At 46.1% G+C, this 19,597-nt stretch overlaps 1 protein-coding gene across 1 annotated transcript in view; it reads left to right on the top strand.

Moving 5' to 3' along the window:
- Positions 1 to 19,597, top strand: part of LOC125433265 (protein unc-13 homolog A-like) — a 126,853-nt gene that overhangs the window by 14,352 nt on the left and 92,904 nt on the right. Inside the window, exons 7-10 of the mRNA XM_048497766.1 lie at positions 1,418 to 1,587; positions 2,137 to 2,252; positions 3,835 to 3,998; positions 5,157 to 5,307. Of these exons, the coding sequence (XP_048353723.1) occupies positions 1,418 to 1,587; positions 2,137 to 2,252; positions 3,835 to 3,998; positions 5,157 to 5,307 (601 nt within the window). The remainder of the gene's footprint in view (positions 1 to 1,417; positions 1,588 to 2,136; positions 2,253 to 3,834; positions 3,999 to 5,156; positions 5,308 to 19,597) is intronic.

The raw sequence follows: 19,597 nt of genomic DNA on the forward strand, positions 1-19,597 counted from the left end.
GCAGGTTCCAAGGACCTGGCCAGGAGGTGAAACATGGCAGGATTAAACAGGGGCTGATCATGACAGTGACTCCCCCCCATCTCTAACTTTTATCAAGGTGTGTTCCATCAGCCCTACTCTCAGTTGACCAAGCCAGATCACCCAAGTGGTGTGTCTGCTCAGGTCAATGAGCCATTGTTGTGATCTAGATGGAAATGAGACATGGCATGTAAAAGGCATGGAAATAAAGATGGGGCCAAACTTTGCAAGCTTACTGGTTCAATTTGAATCTTTCCCCCTTTGGGGTTTGCTTCTCAGGTGTGAGAAGTGAACGTAAAAACAGCCCTGCTGGGCCTGGGAAATGATCCATGTGGTCAAGCATCTTGTTTCACACAGCGGTCAAACAGATGCTCCCAGAAGACTTACAAGGAAGAACACAGAGGTCCCAAACCTCTGTTATCTTATGTAAATAAAAATGTAAATGTTCATTTGTTCAAAATCTTAGATCTCCAATTCTTCACCAATTGGTTTGAAATTTTGACACAATGTTGCATTCGAATACGCGCGTGTTTTTATATACCTACTATTATAAAGGCGAATATGCGCGTGTTTTTATATACCTACTATTATACACTATGATACAGGTGTCACACCTGTGACAGGTAAAAACATGCTTTTTTAAAAAAAGTGCCATCTAGTGGACGTTACAGCAACACACGCTATACTCACTACTTTACAATTTCATCTCAATATTTCCGATTTACGATCCATGTACGATTTCCAAATTTCACTGGGAAGGGGAGGAGTGGAGGGAGGGAGGTATGGCATGCAAGGAAGGGGCAGGGAAGCGAAGGAGGGATGGCATGCAAGGGAGGGGGAGGGAGGGAGGAGGGGGTGAGGGGTGACATGCAAGGGAGGGAAGCTTTAAAAGGGGCTTGGACAGATTTATGGAGGAGAAGTCAATTTATGGCTACCAATCTTGATCCTCTTCGATCTGAGATTGCAAATGCCTTAACAGACCAGGTGCTCGGGAGCAACAGCCACAGAAGGCCACTGCTTTCACATCTTGCATGTGAGCTCCCAAAGGCACCTGGTGGGCCACTGCGAGTAGCAGAGAGCTGGACTAGATGGACTCTGGTCTGATCCAGCTGGCTTGTTCTTAAGTTCTTATGTTCTTATGAAGGGAGGGGATCCGGCATCTGGACATGGCCCACCCACCCTAGCGGAGGGAGGGGGAGGGGAGGGGAAAACGTGTGCTGTCACTTTTCTTTCTTTCCCATTTCACCAGATGGGCCAAAGCAACGCGTGGCCGGGTACGGCTAGTATTAACTAAATGGATATTTGGTTTTATCCAGCAGGGATCTTTTTGGGTTTATTGAGCAAGTCTTGTTCCTGAAACAAAAATTTTTTAAAAAAATTGCCCGTTTCCTTCCATCAGCGAATGCCATAACTCTTCCGACCGAATCAAAGTCCGTGTCTGGGATGAAGACGACGACATCAAGTCTAGAGTCAAGCAGCGCTTCAAGAGAGAGTCTGACGACTTTTTGGGCCAGACTATCATCGAGGTGCGGACGCTGAGCGGGGAGATGGACGTCTGGTACAACCTCGGTAGGTGGTTACAGTCCCAACACCCTCTGGCTGAAAGCTTTCCTGAAAAGCTCCCCCTTTTTGATGCAGCGCAGTGGGCTTATCACGAAATATTCCTAGCAGAATTAATTGATCACTACTGCACAGAGGATTATCGGCTGCCCTCTCCCCTCCTTGGAAGAACTCTATAATTCCCGAAGCCTAAAGAAAGCCCAAAATATTCTGAGAGACCTGTCTCATCCGGCACACTCTCTTTTTGAACTGTTACCATCCGGCAGACGATACAGGTCTATCAAAACTAGGACAAAGAGGCTTAAAGACAGCTTCTACTCTAGAGCTGTGGCGATGCTGAACTCCGGGGCTTCATGTTGATGTGTTTGGGGCTGTGTAGGGATGGGTGGAGGAAGGGGAAAGTGAGGATGGGGTATGAGTCTGAAATTGTGTGCATCGAGGAATGCTGCTGTAAATTTCGTTGTGCGTGCATAATGACAGTAAATGCTTATGCTTAATGTCCATCAAGCAGCCAAACAAATAGCTCACTAACAGCTTCCTCTGCTCTGTCTGGTTCAGACAAGCGAACGGACAAGTCGGCGGTGTCTGGAGCCATCCGGCTGCACATCAGCGTGGAGATCAAAGGCGAGGAGAAAGTGGCACCATACCATGTGCAATACACCTGCCTCCATGAGGTGAGTGAGATGCCAGCAGGCATCGCTTTTCCCAGACACCATCCATGCACCCCTTGTAGATGCCACAATAAATTTTGTATGAAACTGGATTTCTCAGTTCCACTGTTTTGATCCACAACCCGCGTTCTTTCAGATTTTGCTTCTCCAGTAGACAAATGGGATCTTCAACGTTGCTCCGTTTACTGTTACTTCGCATTGAATGTTCTCCTTGAGTTTATTCAGTTTATTTGATATAACTTTGGCATCAATTAAATGTGTCCTGCTCCGTCTCCGACCTGGGCCGGTTCACCCCTCCTTGGGCAACCTGGCGGGCCGAGGCTCCCCCCGGCTCGCCATATCGATGCCGAACTTAGTGCGGACACCCGATCGGTATAGCCCGCTGCAGCCCAGAACTCCTGAGCTCACGCAATCCACCGGCCTCAGCCTCCCCATCAGCCGGGATTACAGGCGCGCGCCACCTGTGTGTCAAATAAACAAATGAATCGGGACAATACTCACAATACTAGAACCAGGGGGCATACACTGAAAATGCTGGGGGGAAGAATTAGGACTAATAAAAGGAAACATTTTTTTCACGCAACGTGTGATTGGTGTTTGGAATATGCTGCCACAGGAGGTGGTGATGGCCACTCACCTGGATAGCTTTAAAAAGGGGTTGGACAGATTTATGGAGGAGAAGTTGATCTCTGGCTACCAATCTTGATCCTCCTTGATCTGAGATTGCAAAGGCCTTAGCAGACCAGGTGCTCAGGAGCAGCAGCAGCAGCAGCAGAAGGCCATTGCTTTCACCTCCTGCCTGTGAGCTCCCCAAAGCACCTGGTGGGCCACTGCGAGTTGCAGAGTGCTGGACTAGATGGACTCTGGTCTGATCCAGCAGGCTCGTTCTTATGTTCTTATGACACCAGCAACAGTATCCATACAATCACAGTAGCACTGTCGTAAAAAAACCAGAACAAATGAAAGGGGGCTTATTTGTACACCCCTCAATAAAGTGTGGTTTGTTGACAATAATATTTGCCCAGTGGCGTAGCATCCAGGGGACAGGGGATGTCTTGCACCAGGGGGGGGCACATCAAAGGGTGTGTAGCAACGAGGGGGCGTAGCTTAGCAGTTGCAATGGTGGGGGCGCAGAGGCAATAACACGTGCCCTAACACAGTTCCAAGTAATAACCCCTGGCTACAGCTCTGTATTTGCCCAATGTCTTCCTGTCCTCTTACTGTTTTCCCGCACAGAGGGTATTCCATCTGTCCTGCCAACCCCCAGGAGCCATACTCCTTGACAATCACTTGTGTGCCAATTTAGTCATCACAACACACTGCAGTTGGTTTGAACAACCAGCTGAAAACACTTGCTCAAAATACTTTTTTGGTGGCGTCTGACATAACCCCAGTTTGTTGCACCATTTATATATGGATGTTGTAACTAGGAGGGTGGGGAGGTTGATCAAACTTTGGTTGATAAAATCACGGATCGTTATAATGTCAAAATGCCACCCTTTGTTTCTTGTTCTCCTTCTGGGGAGCCCTCCTTCACTCAGATTTCTCTCTTTTTCTTCATTGTTCCCTCGGAATGGCATTCTAGAACCTCTTTCATTTTGTGACGGACATCCAAAACAACGGTGTGGTAAAAATCCCAGACGCGAAGGGCGACGACGCGTGGAAAGTGTACTTCGATGAGACGGCCCAAGAGATTGTGGATGAGTTTGCCATGAGATATGGGGTGGAGTCCATCTATCAGGCCATGACGTGAGTCCATCAAAATAAGGTTTACAGTTAGAATCTGTCCGTGCTTCAGTCCAGATGGTCTCTGAGCCCGACTTTTGGCTTGGAAGAGCGGGGCAGCAAATTTAACAACATGAAAAATAAAAATTTGGGGCAGTCTAGCTGACGTTCAAAGAAAATTACATTCCACCTTACCAGTGACCTTTTTGAGGCAGTTCTTAAAGAAAGAACACAGCAGCCACACAAATAGTTAGTATTAATGCCAGCTGGTAATGATACTAAGATCCCACCAAGGCATTAGAAATAATATTAAGCAGTCTTTGCTTGCCTAAGTTGGAGTCTACAGAAGAAGAAGAAGAGTTGGATTCATATCCCCCCTTTTTCTCCTGTAGGAGACTCAAAGGGGCTTAAAAACTCCTTTCCCTTCCCCGCTCACAACAAACACCCTGTGAGGTAGGTGGGGCTGAGAGAGCTCCATAGAGCTGTCACTAGCCCAAGGTCACCCAGACGGCATGTGTTGGAGTGCATAAACTAATCTGAATTCCCCATATAAGCCTCCACAGCGTAAGTGGCAGAACGGGGAATCAAACCCGGTTCCTCCAGATTAGAGTATTTCCATGCTGGGATTGCTGGATTTCCATGCAGGGATTGCTGGGTTGAGCTAATTAGCAGCTCATCTATTGTTTTCTAAATGTTGGGACAGTAGAGCCAATTGTGATTGAATCGGGGGAAGTCCTGAATGGCTTAGGCAGAGTTTCTTTTAAGAGTCTCTGTCCAGGTGTATCATGCAGATTTGGCCGAGGAGGTGGTTTGCTAAAGGTAATAAAATGCAAAGTCTTGTGACAAGGTGTATCCCAGTTCCTTTGTGTTATAGCAACCTTGGCAGGGTGTGGTAATCAAGATACATGTCTACGAGACTTCCAGTCTCTGCCAACTGGAGTAACTCATTCAGTGGTTTAATTTTGCTAACAGGCCTTTTTGCCCTTGGCCTGTTTTTGGTTTGGACACTCTGCTACACACACATGGTTGCTGGCATTTGTCAGTTCATGTTGCAGGAAAATCATATTAAATCGATATTTCAGTAAGGCAGAGTATGAAGCGTAGGGCAACAATGGCTTCAGCCACTGAAAACTGTGGCTCAATCCCACATGCCCCTAACTTATCCTTGTCCTCTTTCCGCAGGCACTTTGCCTGTCTCTCCTCCAAATATATGTGCCCCGGGGTGCCCGCAGTTATGAGCACCCTTTTGGCCAACATCAATGCATACTATGCTCACACTACTGCCTCCACCAACGTCTCTGCCTCCGACCGTTTTGCCGCTTCCAATTTCGGGGTAAGTCCGATGGTGCGTAAAAATCTCCTTTCCTACTTCTTTCTCTCTATGCTTTTTTTTGGGGAGGGAGGGGGGTGCATGGTGGTAGAAAGGGGCTCAGCAAAGCATCGCCATGGGGTACAATTACACGCACAAGCAAAATTAGTTCATTTCTCTCCCCTTCAAAAAAAGGATTTATAGGAAAGAATGCAATTTTGCCAAATGATTTAGAGCACTAGTTGGCTTATCTATATGGGAGGGAATTTGTTTAAGGAACTCTCTGTAGAAATACCTCATACGATGATAATGAAAAGAATTAAAATAAAAGACTGCAGCTCGAAGACTACTGAACCCATGATGCAGCGTGGGTTGTTGAAAAGTACTATGTCTTCATTAAATAATGGCAACATGGCAAACCGATCACAGAGAATATTATCTTGATGTTTCCATGGTGATCTTTTGTGCAGCCTTCGTACTAGGTGTTGCAACCCAAAACCTGACCGAAGCTTCCTGGTTTAGTCACTCTGTGTCCTCTTCCCCAAATAGTTGCGAAAGTGTTTAATTTGAAAATGTGTGTGTTGTTAGAAAGGGCTCCCAAACGGAGCTGGAGATCATCCTGTAGAATCAGGAGGGGCTGCGTTTAATCTGCGTGTTCATTCTGGGACGACACGAAAAACCTGTGGAATGTTGGTTACTGAATTCAACAATACATCTGTTACTGAATGTTTGTTACTGGATATAGCGGGCTGAGAACCTCAACAACCATTTAATACAGAAGCAACCTCCTTGTCCTCATGGCTGTAACGGCATTATTTGCACACCACCTTTCTTCCGGAGTAAAGGTGCCCAAGGCAGCACTTAAGAAATGAAAACTATAACATTACAGAAGAAGAAGAAGAAGAAGAAGAAGAAGAAGAAGAAGAAGAAGAAGAAGAAGAAGAAGAAGAAGAAGAAGAAGAAGAAGAAGAAGAAGAAGAAGAAGAAGAAGAAGAAGAAGAAGAAGAAGAAGAAGAAGAAGAAGAAGACGACGACGACGACGACGACGACGACGACGACGACGACGACGACGACGACTGGTGGGCCACTGCGAGTAGCAGAGAGCTGGACTAGATGGACTTTGGTCTGATCCAGCTGGCTTGTTCTTATGTTCTTAAGAAGAAGAAGAAGAGGAGGAGGAGGAGTTGATTTATATCCCCCTTTCTCTCCTGTAAGGAGTCTCAAAGGGGCTTGCAATCTCCTTTCCCTTCCCTCCCCACAACAAACACCCTGTGAGCTAGGTGGGGCTGAGAGAGCTCAGAAGAACTGAGACTAGCCCAAGGTCACCCAGCTGGCATGTGTTGGAGTGCACAAACTAGGAGTCTCAAGGTAGCTTCCCTTCCTCTCCCCACAAAACATATCTTGTAAGGTAGGCGGGTCTGAGAGAGTTCCGAAGAACTGTGACTAGCCTAAGGTCACTCAGCGGAAAGGTAGGAGTACGGAAACAAATCCGGTTCACCAGACAAGATTCCATCGTTCATGTGGGAGAGCAGGGAATCAAATGTGGCCCTCCAGATTAGAGTCCACCTTCTCTTAACTACTACACCCCGCTGGCTCTTTCAAAAATTTAAACAATTCAAAGCAAATGGGAGCTGTGGAAATCTGTGAGTAAGTCCTGCCCGGTGAAATCTGAAAAGCCAAAGCAAAGAAGAAGAAGAGTTGCTTTTTATATCCTGCTTTTCTCTACCTTTAAGGAGTCTCAAAGCTGCTTCCAATTGCCTTCCCTTTCCCCCCCACCTCCCCACAGCAAAGGCCTTGGGAGGCAGGTGGGGCTGAGAGAGTTCTGAGAGATCTGTGATTAGCCCAAGATCAGCCAGCAGGCTTCATGTGGAGGAGTGAGAAAACAACGCCGTTCTGATTTCCAAGAATTTCTCCTTTGCAAGAAGTTACTCTTGGTCCAGAGCACAGATCCTGGCTCACTGTGTTTGCATGGGTGTATCTGTGCAGAGGCGTACCTAGGTGGAGCCCGGTGCAAAATCTGAGTTTTGCTCCCCCCCCCCGCCCCGTTCGTTTGTGTTTTTTATATTTTTTAGTGTTTTTTCAGTTTCCGGCCTGCAGGGGGCGCAGTTTTTAGGCTAGAAGCATCAAAATTTCAGGGTATCTTTATATCAGCCAGGTTTGGTGAAGTTTGGTTCAGGGGATCCAACGTTATGGCCTCTCAAAAGTGTAGCCCCCATCTCCTATTAGCTCCCATTGGAAACAATGGGGGATGGGGCACCCCCTTTGGGAGTCCATAACTTTGGACCCCCTGAACCAAACCTCAGCGAACTTGGGTGGTATCATCAGGAGGGTCCCCCACAAACACCCCGATATTTTGGTGCTGCTAGTCTAAAAACTGCGCCCCCTGCAGGCCAAAAACTGAAAAACACTAAAAAATACAAAAAACAAACCTGATATTTGTGCTGCCTCCCCAGCCACGCGCCCGGTGCAGTGCGCACCCCCCCCCCCGTCCACCTTGTAGTTACGCCTCTGTATCTGTAAAAATAAGCAGAATCATGTCAGCATCCTGCTAAAACTGAGATCAAGTTTTTGTCTGCCATCCAAGTGTCAGTGATAGGAAATCAGAAGAACAGAAGGTAACTGTAAGGCATTCTCCCATCACGCCTGAATGCGGCTCAAGCAGATAGTACTCTTCAGACTTCCAATTCCCGTCCGATTGGGACCACAGAAGGGAGAACGCAGCATCCAGACATCCCCGCACCCTGGTTGCATGTGTTAGATTTAGTTGAATTAGGGATCAGCCCAGTCGTGTGTGTGAGTGCAGTTTATAGAAACTTCCCAAGAGATAAATGTAAAAGGAAAAACTTACATTTATTCAAGCATCTCCAATTCACAGCTTTGTTTCAGGTAAGAGGTAGATAGGAAGAAACCCTAATTTAAGAATTACTTTCCCTATGACAAGTGAGCGCTCTAACGCACCGTTACCAGTGGTGGGATCCAAAAATTTTAGTAACAGGTTCCCATGGTGGTGGGATGCAAACTGTGGCATAGCGCCAATGGGGCTGGGCGGGGCACAAAGGGGGCGTGGCCAGGCATTCCTGGGCGGGGCATTCCTGGGAGGGGCTGTGGCAAGGACGCAGCCACTGCGCCGGTCCTTGGACAGGAAATGAATGCACGCAGGCGCAGGCGCAGGCTGCCACGCACGCCGGTGCACCTCCTGCTAGACTGCTTCAAGTTCTGCACGCTACTGCTGAGAGGAGGGGCGTAACTAAGGCAAAAATCACGTGGCAAAATCACCAATTAGTAAACCCCTCTCGGCACAAACAAATAATTAGTAACCTACTCTCGGGAACCTGTGAGAACCTGCTGGATCCCACCTCTGACCGTTACGTGTGTGGAAGTGAGAGAGTGCTTCAGTGGGAAAGCTCTACTGAGGCACGCAACCATTTGTCCATGCGCTCAGGTCAAAGGTCAGGTCAGAAGTGACCGCCATGGAGGAAGAAAGGAAGTTAGTGGGCGGTCCCCTGGCCCAGACAAGGAGGGCAAACTAGAGAGGCAACAACACAGTTAGAGCGAGATACACAGCACCCCCCAGTGTCCAGGCATGCAAAAGTCGCTCATTCCAACAGGATGGAGTTCCAGCTGACAGCCCCATCAGAGGAAAGGAGACAACAAACAGGTATGCTTTCGTTCTACCTGGATCCAGATCCACCTGAGAGCCAACCGTAGAAAGAGAGGAATCACCTGGGCATCCTTCCATCTAGCAGCAGCTCGGAGTTCCAGGGGAGAGAGGAAAGCAGCAGCCAGGCATCCCAGCTGAGAGGCTCCCCAGTTGGAAGGAACCATCAGTCCAGTATCCTTCCATTCAACCTGGACCAGATGCAGCTGTGAGCCAATCGTAGTGAAGGAGGAAGCAACCAGACATCTTTCCACCCCGCCTGGGTTGATCTGCCACTGAGAAGCCCAGAAGAGGAAGGAAGGGGCAACCGACCATCTCTGAATGATGCCTGGATGCTGCTCCAGCAAAATCTCCCATCGGAGGAGGCCTCAGCCAGATATCCCTCCATCCTACCTGGATCCAGCCACAGCTGAGAACCCCCAAAGAAGGAGAGGGGTAGCAGCCAGGCGTCCTTGCACCACGTCTGGCGGCTGCTCCAGCTGAAAGCTCCATCAGAGAAGACAACATAATAGGTACCCTCCCATCATACCTGCCTCTCCAGGTGAGAGGCCTTTTCCCTCCTGCTTCTAATTGTCATCAGAGGGGCCGGAACCAGAAACAACCAGGTAATCCCATAATCCCAGTCAGTGAAGTCTCCTCCCCTCCAATTTTACCTTTGATGCCATTTGCAATTCTTAAAAAAAAAAGTTCAGTGGGCAGAGCTGGGAGTCATTTTTGGCCCCGGCGGGAAGGATAAAACACACACATTCATGTATAGGCCCTGATTCAGCCGGGAAAGCTTCCGAAAGGCGACGGGTTTTCTGTGTAAACAAGAGACGGCAGAGTCTTGAAAGGAAGCCTATCCTGATGTCTTTGCTTCTCTCAGTGTAATGGGGTTGCCCAGCGGAGTGGATCCGATCCAGCACGTGCCCTGGATGTCCAAAACTAAATGGCAGCAGTAGTAAAATTTATGGCATTTAGCCACAGGCCATTATAACTGGGTAGAAATGGCTGTTTCCATGTTTTTTACTCTTTTGCTAAGAGCTGGCCAAGGAGGCCCCTTCTTTCTAAAGAGCATCCTTGCGGTTAGGGTGGCTAGAAATGCTTGGCAAATGCTAGGATGTTTTGAGTTCTCTGTTGGGGAGGGCGGAGTTTGGGGAGCATGGGATGTGACTTCAAGGTGACCCTAGGATTTTCTCCTAATCTCTTTGGTAAAGACCATAGATGATGGGGAAATTTTTTAGACTGAGCTTCAGTATGGAGGCCATTTTCTGGCCATTTTTTTCTCTCGTTCTTCGGTCTCTCAAGGAGTTGGGATTGAGGTTGGGGCTTAATGCCTAACAGAAATATGATGATAATCTAGCAATTTTAACTTGAAGTACCCCTGAAACTTATTAGACATTCATTAACAGAAAGATGAGAGATGGTAAGAGCCCTAGGTTCCCATTCCTTCCCGCCACTGCTCCTGTAGGCAACAGCATGACGTCACTTCTGGGGAACATCCAGAACTGACGTCAGTCCTCTCTAGGAATCACTGGAAACTCTATGGTAATCCATAGAGTTTCCAGTCTCTCCTAGAGAGGCATGACATCACTTCAGGGTTTTCCCTTGAAGGGAGGCCAACACCATTGGCCAACGTCCCCTGTCATGGAATCTGCACCCTCTGGACTCCTACCGGTTGACATGCCAGACATCCCTAAATGATGATCCAACCTCTTTCAAAGACTTCCATGTCTGATCCTCCCTTTCAATGTCAGGAGAGTGCTAGACGTTCTTTCAGACTTGCTTGGGATCATGTGACACAGGTGTTCTGTGACTGGGATTCCTGGCATGTTTTGTGAACGGCCGCCAGGGAGAGTGATGTGGATAAGGCCAAGGGCTCTGGGGAAGGGAAGTTAATCCTTCCCCCCTGCACGGTTTCCCTGGCCAGAGTTGGCCATCTGGGTTGTTTTTAGTTCCATCAAGGAAAAAGACAGACCCCGTATGCTGCGTTGCTTCCCTGCTTGAAGCAGCTACAAGATCCCTGGTTGACTAGATCATGCAGCAAATTAGAAAAACTCCCAAATAAAAGAAGAAGAAGAAAAGAGACGAGAGATGTTGTGGTTAGCGGGAGCGATAGCTGCAAGGAAAAAAGACCTAATGGAGTTCCTTTGGATAATATTTTGGGCCTCAAAATAACTTTTGGGGTGCTGTGTGATTTCCGGGCTGTCTGGCCATGTTCTAGCAGCATTCTCTGCTGATGTTTCGCCTGCATCTGTGGCTGGCCTCTTCAGAGGATCTTCATGTGGCTGGCATCTTCAGAGGATCTTCATGATCCTCTGAAGAGGCCAGCCACAGATGCAGGCGAAACGTCAGGAGAGAATGCTGCTAGAACACGGCCATACAGCCCGGAAACCACACAGCACCCCAGTGATTCCGGCCGTGAAAGCCTTCGACAACACATTAAAATAACTTTTGTTTGCAAAATATTTGTCCATGAACGTTTGGTGCAGTTGCCATTCCATCCAAGTGATGGAACAGGAGATACTATTTTAGAGAAGGATTTTGGCTGAGGCCCGGACGTTTTCATGTATGCATGCTTTGCCCACAGATGCGCAGCATAATGGATCGGTGATCTCAGGCCTGTACGTATACACGGAAAATCCATGATGCAGCGTGACTGGGAGCAAAGTCCTCATGCACCAAAACCGCGTAGCAGATGATAACAACGTGGGTTTCAGGAATACTGCAGAACCCCAGATTCTGTGAACGGGGGGGGGGGGGATTGATTGGTCACCCTTGTCGTTTACGCTGGGAGAAACGAAATCACGTGTTTGCTTCATTCAACCACTCTGCCTGTGTGTTTCAACTTAACAGGGTTCCAAGGAGTTATAAGAAGGAGGTTTTCTCTTCCTCGTTTGTTGTTTTCCAAGTCAACCAGTGAGGGCATGTTCACGCACCGCTCTGTGGTTTGTGGCTAGAGTTCACCACGTCCACTTGCTCCCAAGGCCAGTGTGCTCCGCCGCCCTTTTTATTTTGACCCCAGACAACCCCGTTTGAGGCCGAAAAGGGTAAACGGTTTCCAGTTGCCCCCCCCCATTTCGAACACAGCCCCGTTGAATTCAGGCGAACGTGATTCCCTTTGCCGCAACCCCCCCACGTGCGTAAACAAGCCCTCAACTGCGCTTCTGTATTTAGTCGGTTTTGTTTTCGCCAGTCAGGGGGATATTTAGACCTCGAGGGACTGTCTTTTTTTTTCCCTTTCTTCTTCTTCTTCCTCTTCTTCTGTCGTTTTTTTCCAAGTTGCAACCTGCAGATTGTGTTGATTACAGCAAAACAAAACAAAAATGTTAGGCTTTTCTTGTTTCAAAACACTGTTTCTTTCTTCTTTTTTCTCTCAGAGAGCCTAAAATTTGGGTGTTTTCCCTCCCCCCAAAAAACCAGACTGTGTCGCTTTAACCCTCTGTGTGCCATGGCCGGTGCTAAGGCGTGCTACGGAGGCTGTGTTGTGGCGGATGTGCAACTGTGCGCTGCGCACGTCTTTTGCAAGAACTGCTTCTCGTTGTCTTTCGTGCATTAGCAATCGAGGAGGAGGCAGGCCGGGGAAGGGGGAGAGAGGTGTTAGCCAGGGTTGGGGGAGAAGGGGATGGTGGTGTGAGCCCTGGCCAGATCGGATCAGAGTTTGGAGAGGAAGGGGTTAAGAAAGGGATGCAGGCAGATTAGTGTTTTGATGAGACTATGTACAGACACCTTTGGTAACAATTTAATAATATGATTTTTTTAAAAAATTAATAATAGTGACCATAGTAACAGTGCCATGATTTGAAAATCGAGATTCAGCAACGATGGCACAAACCAGCTGAGGTCGTCCCGGGGGTAATCCTGCATGCCATTCCAAAAGCACTAGGGGGCACTTGAAACATCTTCCAATCGACAGAATCAACATCTGTCAGATTCAGAAGTCAGCCCTGCTGGAAACTGCACAAATACTACGCCGATACATTACAACATAGGTGTCAAACTCACGGCCCTCCAGATGTTCATGGACTACAGTTCCCATCATCCTCTGCCAATTGCCCATGCTGGCAGGGGCTGGTGGGAATTGTAGTCCACAAACATCTGGAGTGCCTAGGTTCGCCACCACGGGCATAGACGCAGGGGTGGCCAGCCTATGGTGCACCAGGTGTTCATGGACTACAATTCCCATCACCCCCTGCCAGCTGGCAGGGGCTGATGGCAGGGGCTGATGGCTGATGAACATCTGGAGTGCCATAGGTTCGCCACCACTGGTCTATGCCTTCCCTTGCAAAGGTATGCCTTTCCCCTTATATCTCCACATTTACAGAAATTGGGAACAAAAATAAAAGTTTTAAATAAGGACATTTTGTATTTTCATCCCCCTAAAAGTTTGACTTCCGGTTTTTAATGGATATGCATCATATGCACCATTTTGTGACCCACAGAGGTTGACAGGACATTTTTTGAAATGATGTCTGCCTATCTCCAGTGGTATATCAGGATGAGGTAGGGAGTCAAATACAAGAGTGCCTACGGTAGGGGTGGCCAACCTGTGGTGCTCCAGATGTTCATGTACTACAATTCCCATCAGCCCCTGCCTGCATGGCCATGCTTGTAGGGGCTGAATGGAATTGTAGTCCAAGAACATCTGGAGCACCATAGGTTGGCCACCCCTGACCTAGGGTCTACTTTATTAGGTGTCTTCAAACTATAGAGCTCTTCAGGATAGCTGATGGACTGCTGGTTCCATCAGCCCCTGCCAGCATGGCCATGCTGGCAGGGGCTGGCCATGCTTGCAGGGGCTGATGGGAATTGTAGTCCATGAACATCTGGAGCACCATAGGTTGGCCACCCCTGGCCTAGGGTCTACGAAAACCTTAATGCGACCCCTGCCCACAGCAGCCATTTTGTAGCTGTGCCCACCATGCCGTGTCAAAACCCAAAAGATGTCTGCAGGCTCCAAAAGATTGGGGACTCCTGTGCTACACCTATTGTTACAAGGGTAAATCCGAATAACAATATTCTAGTGCCGATTTAAAAAAAAAGAAAAGAAAAACCTCCTGATAGCAGTGGGAGAATTAAACCCATTTCTCCAGATTAGAGTCCACCGGCTCTTAACCACTACGCCACACTGGTGCAGGGTCAGGAAACTGCCATATGGGCAGGAAAATCTGAATTTTCCCAGCCACACAGCCAAAGTACATGTTCCACATGAGAAGGACTCTTAACCACTACGCCACGCTGGTGCAGGGTCAGGAAACTGCCATATGGGCAGGAAAATCTGAATTTTCCCAGCCACACAGCCAAAGTACATGTTCCACATGAGAAGGGTTTCTGCATTATCAAAGCCACACACAGTGTATTGCTGCTCAGACAGACAGGCAATATTCTGTAGATGGAAGGATTTCCATAGTTGAAGCATGATTTATTTTTCCTACCTCGTTGCCCCCACTGCTGCCTCAGATCCCCTGAAAAGATGCCACTGGGTGAGAGGGGAGCCCCAAGAGCGTCTTTGTGGGAGGGGGAGTCATTTTTGGACTGCATTGAAAAAGGGTAGGTAGAAATGTCACATCTGGCAGGTGGGAATCTTTCAAATGTGGCATGGTTCCATTGGAGCCATCTGACCAGTGTTGTGTTTTTTCCAAGTATTTAAAACAACGTGGGCGACACCCTGGAAAACCGAACATTTTATTTATTTGTTAAGGCAGCTTACAATAATAAGCCAGCCAGCCTGCCAAAAGTTCAATGTATTGGCCATAAGCCTTCACAATCTTTCTACAGGAGCAGCAGTGGCGTAGTGCCTAAGAGCAGTGGCTAAGAGCAGGCGCATTCTGATCTGGAGGAACCGGGTTTGATTCCCAGCTCTGCCGCTTGAGCTGTGGAGGCTTATCTGGGGAATTCAGATTAGCCTGGGCACTCCCACACATGCCAGCTGGGTGACCTTGGGCTAGTCACAGCTTTTCGGAGCTCTCTCAGCCCCACCCACCTCACAGGGTGTTTGTTGTGAGGGGAGAAGGGCAAGGAGATTGTCAGCCCCTTTGAGTCTCCTACAGGAGAGAAAGGGGGGGATATAAATCCAAACTCTTCTTCTTCTCTTCTATATACAGAACAATACAGTCTCATAAATATGGTCAAACTAGGAGAAAAACAACAACAAATGTACCCTAGTAGCTAAAATCCTGTACAAATGTTAAACAACTAAATGGCCTAAATGTACCTAAATTTTAAGCAATTATAAAACAGACCTCCATAACAGTAAAACGATAAAACATACAGGTCAGTTTGCAATAGTTAACCTAATTTGCCTTGCAGCATGGGTGAATTGCTTGACTTGGTTAGATACACATGGATGAATATGTTCGACAATAAATAATTCACATTTTCAGCATTCAAAACGTTTTAGCATTTAAACCAATGTGGACAAGCACTCGGAACCCCCCCCCCCCCAAATTTATTTATTAAGGCATTTTTAAAGGTATATATTATAGCATTTATATCCCATCTTTTCTTGTGGTTCAAGGCGGCTTACAAAAATAATCACAACCCTGTTCAGCTTAAAACCAAAACAAAAAAATAGCAAACTTCAATGAGTGCAGGTATCTACTGGCCGCTCTGTGCTTGATTGACATATAGCAGTCCAGAGTTTGGCGTACACGACATTAAAAAGAAACATGGTGGCCAGGTCTGGGGTTTGGGCTACAGAGCAGCAGCTACATGTGGGGCAAACAATAGCCAGTTAGGAAGTTGTATGTAGTGGACTTAGTAAACGTAGGCAACAGAGTAAGACCCGGAATTCCCCCAAAGGGGGCAACTTTTCCCAAATGATTGTCTTTGCTGTTTGCATGCCATGTTGCACCAATGCGAATCCCCTCGTCCCATCTGCTTTGCTCACAAGTCTTTGGGGAATGGGAAGGGTGGGGTGGGGGGTCAGAAGTGGTGGGGGAGGTGGCACCCACCCTGGGACCCTGGTTGAACTTCCATGTAGCTTGGTCCAGCACTGAGTGAGTATATCAGGCAAAAGCATGGGGTCAGATCCCCGATCCCACCCCCACAGAAAGCGCTAGGCAGTTGAACGATGCTGGAATTCACAGCTGTGGGCTCGTCCATGACTGTCACATCTCTGGGACCCAACAGCCAGGAGGGACAACAACCAGTCAAAGCACATCTCAGTATGGACCACTCACGACTGTCGTTGAATAAGGATCCTACTTCCTGGGGGCAGGTGACGTGATCTGGGTTCGCAGAACCAGCTCCCATGCTCTGCAGTACTTAATCTCTAAACCAAGGTTTAAGTCAGCCTCTCTTTAAGCCAAGGTTTAAGTCAGCCTCTCTTTCCATAGAGGTCCTTCTCAGTAACCTCAGGCAGATGGGGGGAATGCACCCTGATTGTCACGTTCCATGTCCTTAGTTCAGTGATGGCGAACCATTTCGAGACCGAGTGCCCAAATTGCAACCCCAAACCCACTTATTTATTGCAAAGTGCCAACATGGCAATTCATTCATTCATTCATTCATTCATTCATTCATTCATTCATTCATTCATTCATCAAATTTATAAACCGCCCGCCCCCGAAGGCCTCTGGGCGGTGTACACTAGGCCAAACACAGCATTACATACAATAGGCCAAAACAACAATACACAGAATAAAATAAATTAGAACAGGTTAAAACAATTTACAGAATTCATAAAACTAGCAGCGTCAGTACAGTATATATAACACAATAAGATTATAAAATTATAAAAAGGGATTTATAAAAGATTATAAAAAGGGATTTATTTATCTATTTATCTATTTATTTATTTATATATCAAATTTATAAACCGCCCACCCCCAAAGGGCTCTGGCCGGTGTACACTAGGCCAAACACAGTATTACATACAATAGGCCAAAACAACAATACACAGAATAAAATAAATTAGAACAGGTTAAAACAATTTACAAAATTCATAAAACTAGCAGCATCAGTATAGTATATATATAACAATAGGATTATAAAATAAGATTATAAAATTATAAAATTATAAAAAGGGATTTATAAAAGATTATAAAAAGGGATTTATTTATTTATTTATTCATTCATTTATTTATATATCAAATTTATAAACCGCCCACCCCTGAAGGGCTCTGGGCGGTGTACACTAGGCCAAACACAGTATTACATACAATAGGCCAAAACAACAATACACAGAATAAAATAAATTAGAACAGGTTAAAACAATTTACAAAATTCATAAAACTAGCAGCATCAGTATAGTATATATATAACAATAGGATTATAAAATTATAAAATAAGATTATAAAATTATAAAAAGGGATTTATAAAAGATTATAAAAAGGGATAAATTTATTTATTTATTTATTCATTTATTTATATATATCAAATTCATAAACCGCCCACCCCTGAAGGGCTCTGGGCGGTGTACACTAGGCCAAACACAGTATTACATACAATAGGCCAAAACAACAATACACAGAATAAAATAAATTAGAACAGGTTAAAACAATTTACAAAATTCATAAAACTAGCAGCATCAGTATAGTATATATATAACAATAGGATTATAAAATTATAAAATAAGATTATAAAATTGGTAAAAAGGATTTTATAAAAGATTATGTAAAGGGATAAATTCTATTTATTTATTTATTCATTTATTTATATATATCAATTTCATAAACCTACTTCCACCCCTGAAGGGCTCTTAAGGTGTACACTAGGCCAAACACAGTATTACATACAATAGGCCAAAACAACAATACACAGAATAAAATAAATTAGAACAGGTTAAAACAATTTACAGAATTCATAAAACTAGCAGCGTCAGTACAGTATATATATAACAATAAGATTATAAAATTATAAAAAGGGATTTATAAAAGATTATAAAAAGGGATTTATAAAAGATTATTAAAAGGGATTTATTTATTTATTTATTTATTTATTTATTTATTTATCAAATTTATAAACTGCCCACCCCCGAAGGGCTCTGGGCGGTGTACAGTAGGCTAAACATAGTATTACATACAATTGGCCAAAACAGCAATACACAAAATAAAATAAATTAGAACAGGTTAAAACAATTTACAAAATTCATAAAACTAGCAGCATCAGTACAGTATATATAACACTAAGATTATAAAAATGTGTGGCGCCTGAACCCAAGGCCGGGCGGGGGTAGCAGTGTAGATTAGATGTAACCTGAATACTGACGTTTTAGTTTAGAGAAAACTGTTTGCTCCGAGGCGCGCATTACTTGGGAGTGAGCTTGGTGAAGCAACTGTGCAACGCTTCAAATGGGTGAATATCGACCCTAGGAGGGTTTACTCGGAAACAAGGCCAGCCTAGATGTGTGTGTGTGTGGGGGGGTGATTTTCCTCTCCCCCCACATCAGTGGTGGCGAACCTATGGCATGGGTAGAGGTAGCACTCTGTTTCCTCTCTGTTAAGTAATAATAATACAGAGTGCCCCCCCCACATCTATATATTGGCCTGGGCCGGCCAGTTCTTCGACATTAGCATTAAACCTAAGACCAAGTTTTGGGGAAGCAGTGTAGGTAACCCTGTTAAGCGCTGTTAAACCCCACTGATTTTCATGCAAAGAACCAAAGCTCAATCCTTTACCTGGGAGTAAGCTTGGTTGCTGGCAATGGGGCTTGCTTCTGAGTAAACCCTCCTAGGGTCATGACTCACCCGTTGGAAGAGATGCATGGTTGCTTCAAAGCAAAGCCACCGACTACCACCAAGCTTATTCCTGAGTAACACACGCCTCGGAGCCAACCATTTTTTCTAAACTAAAACCTCAGTATTCAGGTTAAATTGCCATGTTGGCACTTTGCGATAAATAAGTGTGTTTTGGGTTGCAGTTTGGGCACTCGGTCTCAAAAAGGTTCGCCATCACTGCCCTACATGATGAACTATGTGCGCACGTGCCCGCAGAGAGGGCTCTGAGTGCCACCTCTGGCACACGTGCCTTAGGTTCGCCACCACTGCCCTAGGTTGATTTGAGCTTTTGATCAAGTGTTACTTTTTCAAGAAACCCAGTGCGTGAACAGCCGGAGTGAGTTGCAAGGAATGTGAGTGACCAGGGCCTGGGGTTCCATTCTAGAGGAACCGCCAATTATTTATGTTATTTTATTCAATTAATACCCTGGCCTTTCCCGGCAAAGCTGGGGCTCACGGCAGCCTGCAACAACAGTCCAAACAATAACTAGGTATACAAATGCCGAATTAAAAACATATAATTCAAAACCGTAGTCCCTACCCTAATAACGCAAGATGAATACCATCTGGATTAGGCTGGTGTTAGAAAAAGACGGCAACTTGAGTATGCCGAAACACCTGATCACAGCTAGGCTCGGCAGAGCCAAATGTCTCAGGATCTGAGTCTTTATAGAGCCCACTGAATCTCCATTGGACCTCTTGTATCACCTGACCGCTCAGCGAGCAGCACAATCATTTTCTGGCCATGGGCTGGTGCACAGATGCGGAGGATAGCAAGTTAGTGGCCAGCACATGCAGAATAATGCACTTTCAATCCACTTTCACAATTGTTTGCGAGTGGATTTTGCTATTCCGCGCAGCGGCAAAGTGCACTGAAAGTGGATTGAAAGTGCATTGTTCTGCATGTGCGGAAGGAGCCAGAGACATTCCAGTTCAGGTTCTGGACAGAATAGGTTTA

The sequence above is a fragment of the Sphaerodactylus townsendi genome, linkage group LG05 (assembly GCF_021028975.2).
Source record: "Sphaerodactylus townsendi isolate TG3544 linkage group LG05, MPM_Stown_v2.3, whole genome shotgun sequence".
Taxonomy (NCBI): Eukaryota; Metazoa; Chordata; class Lepidosauria; order Squamata; family Sphaerodactylidae; genus Sphaerodactylus; species Sphaerodactylus townsendi.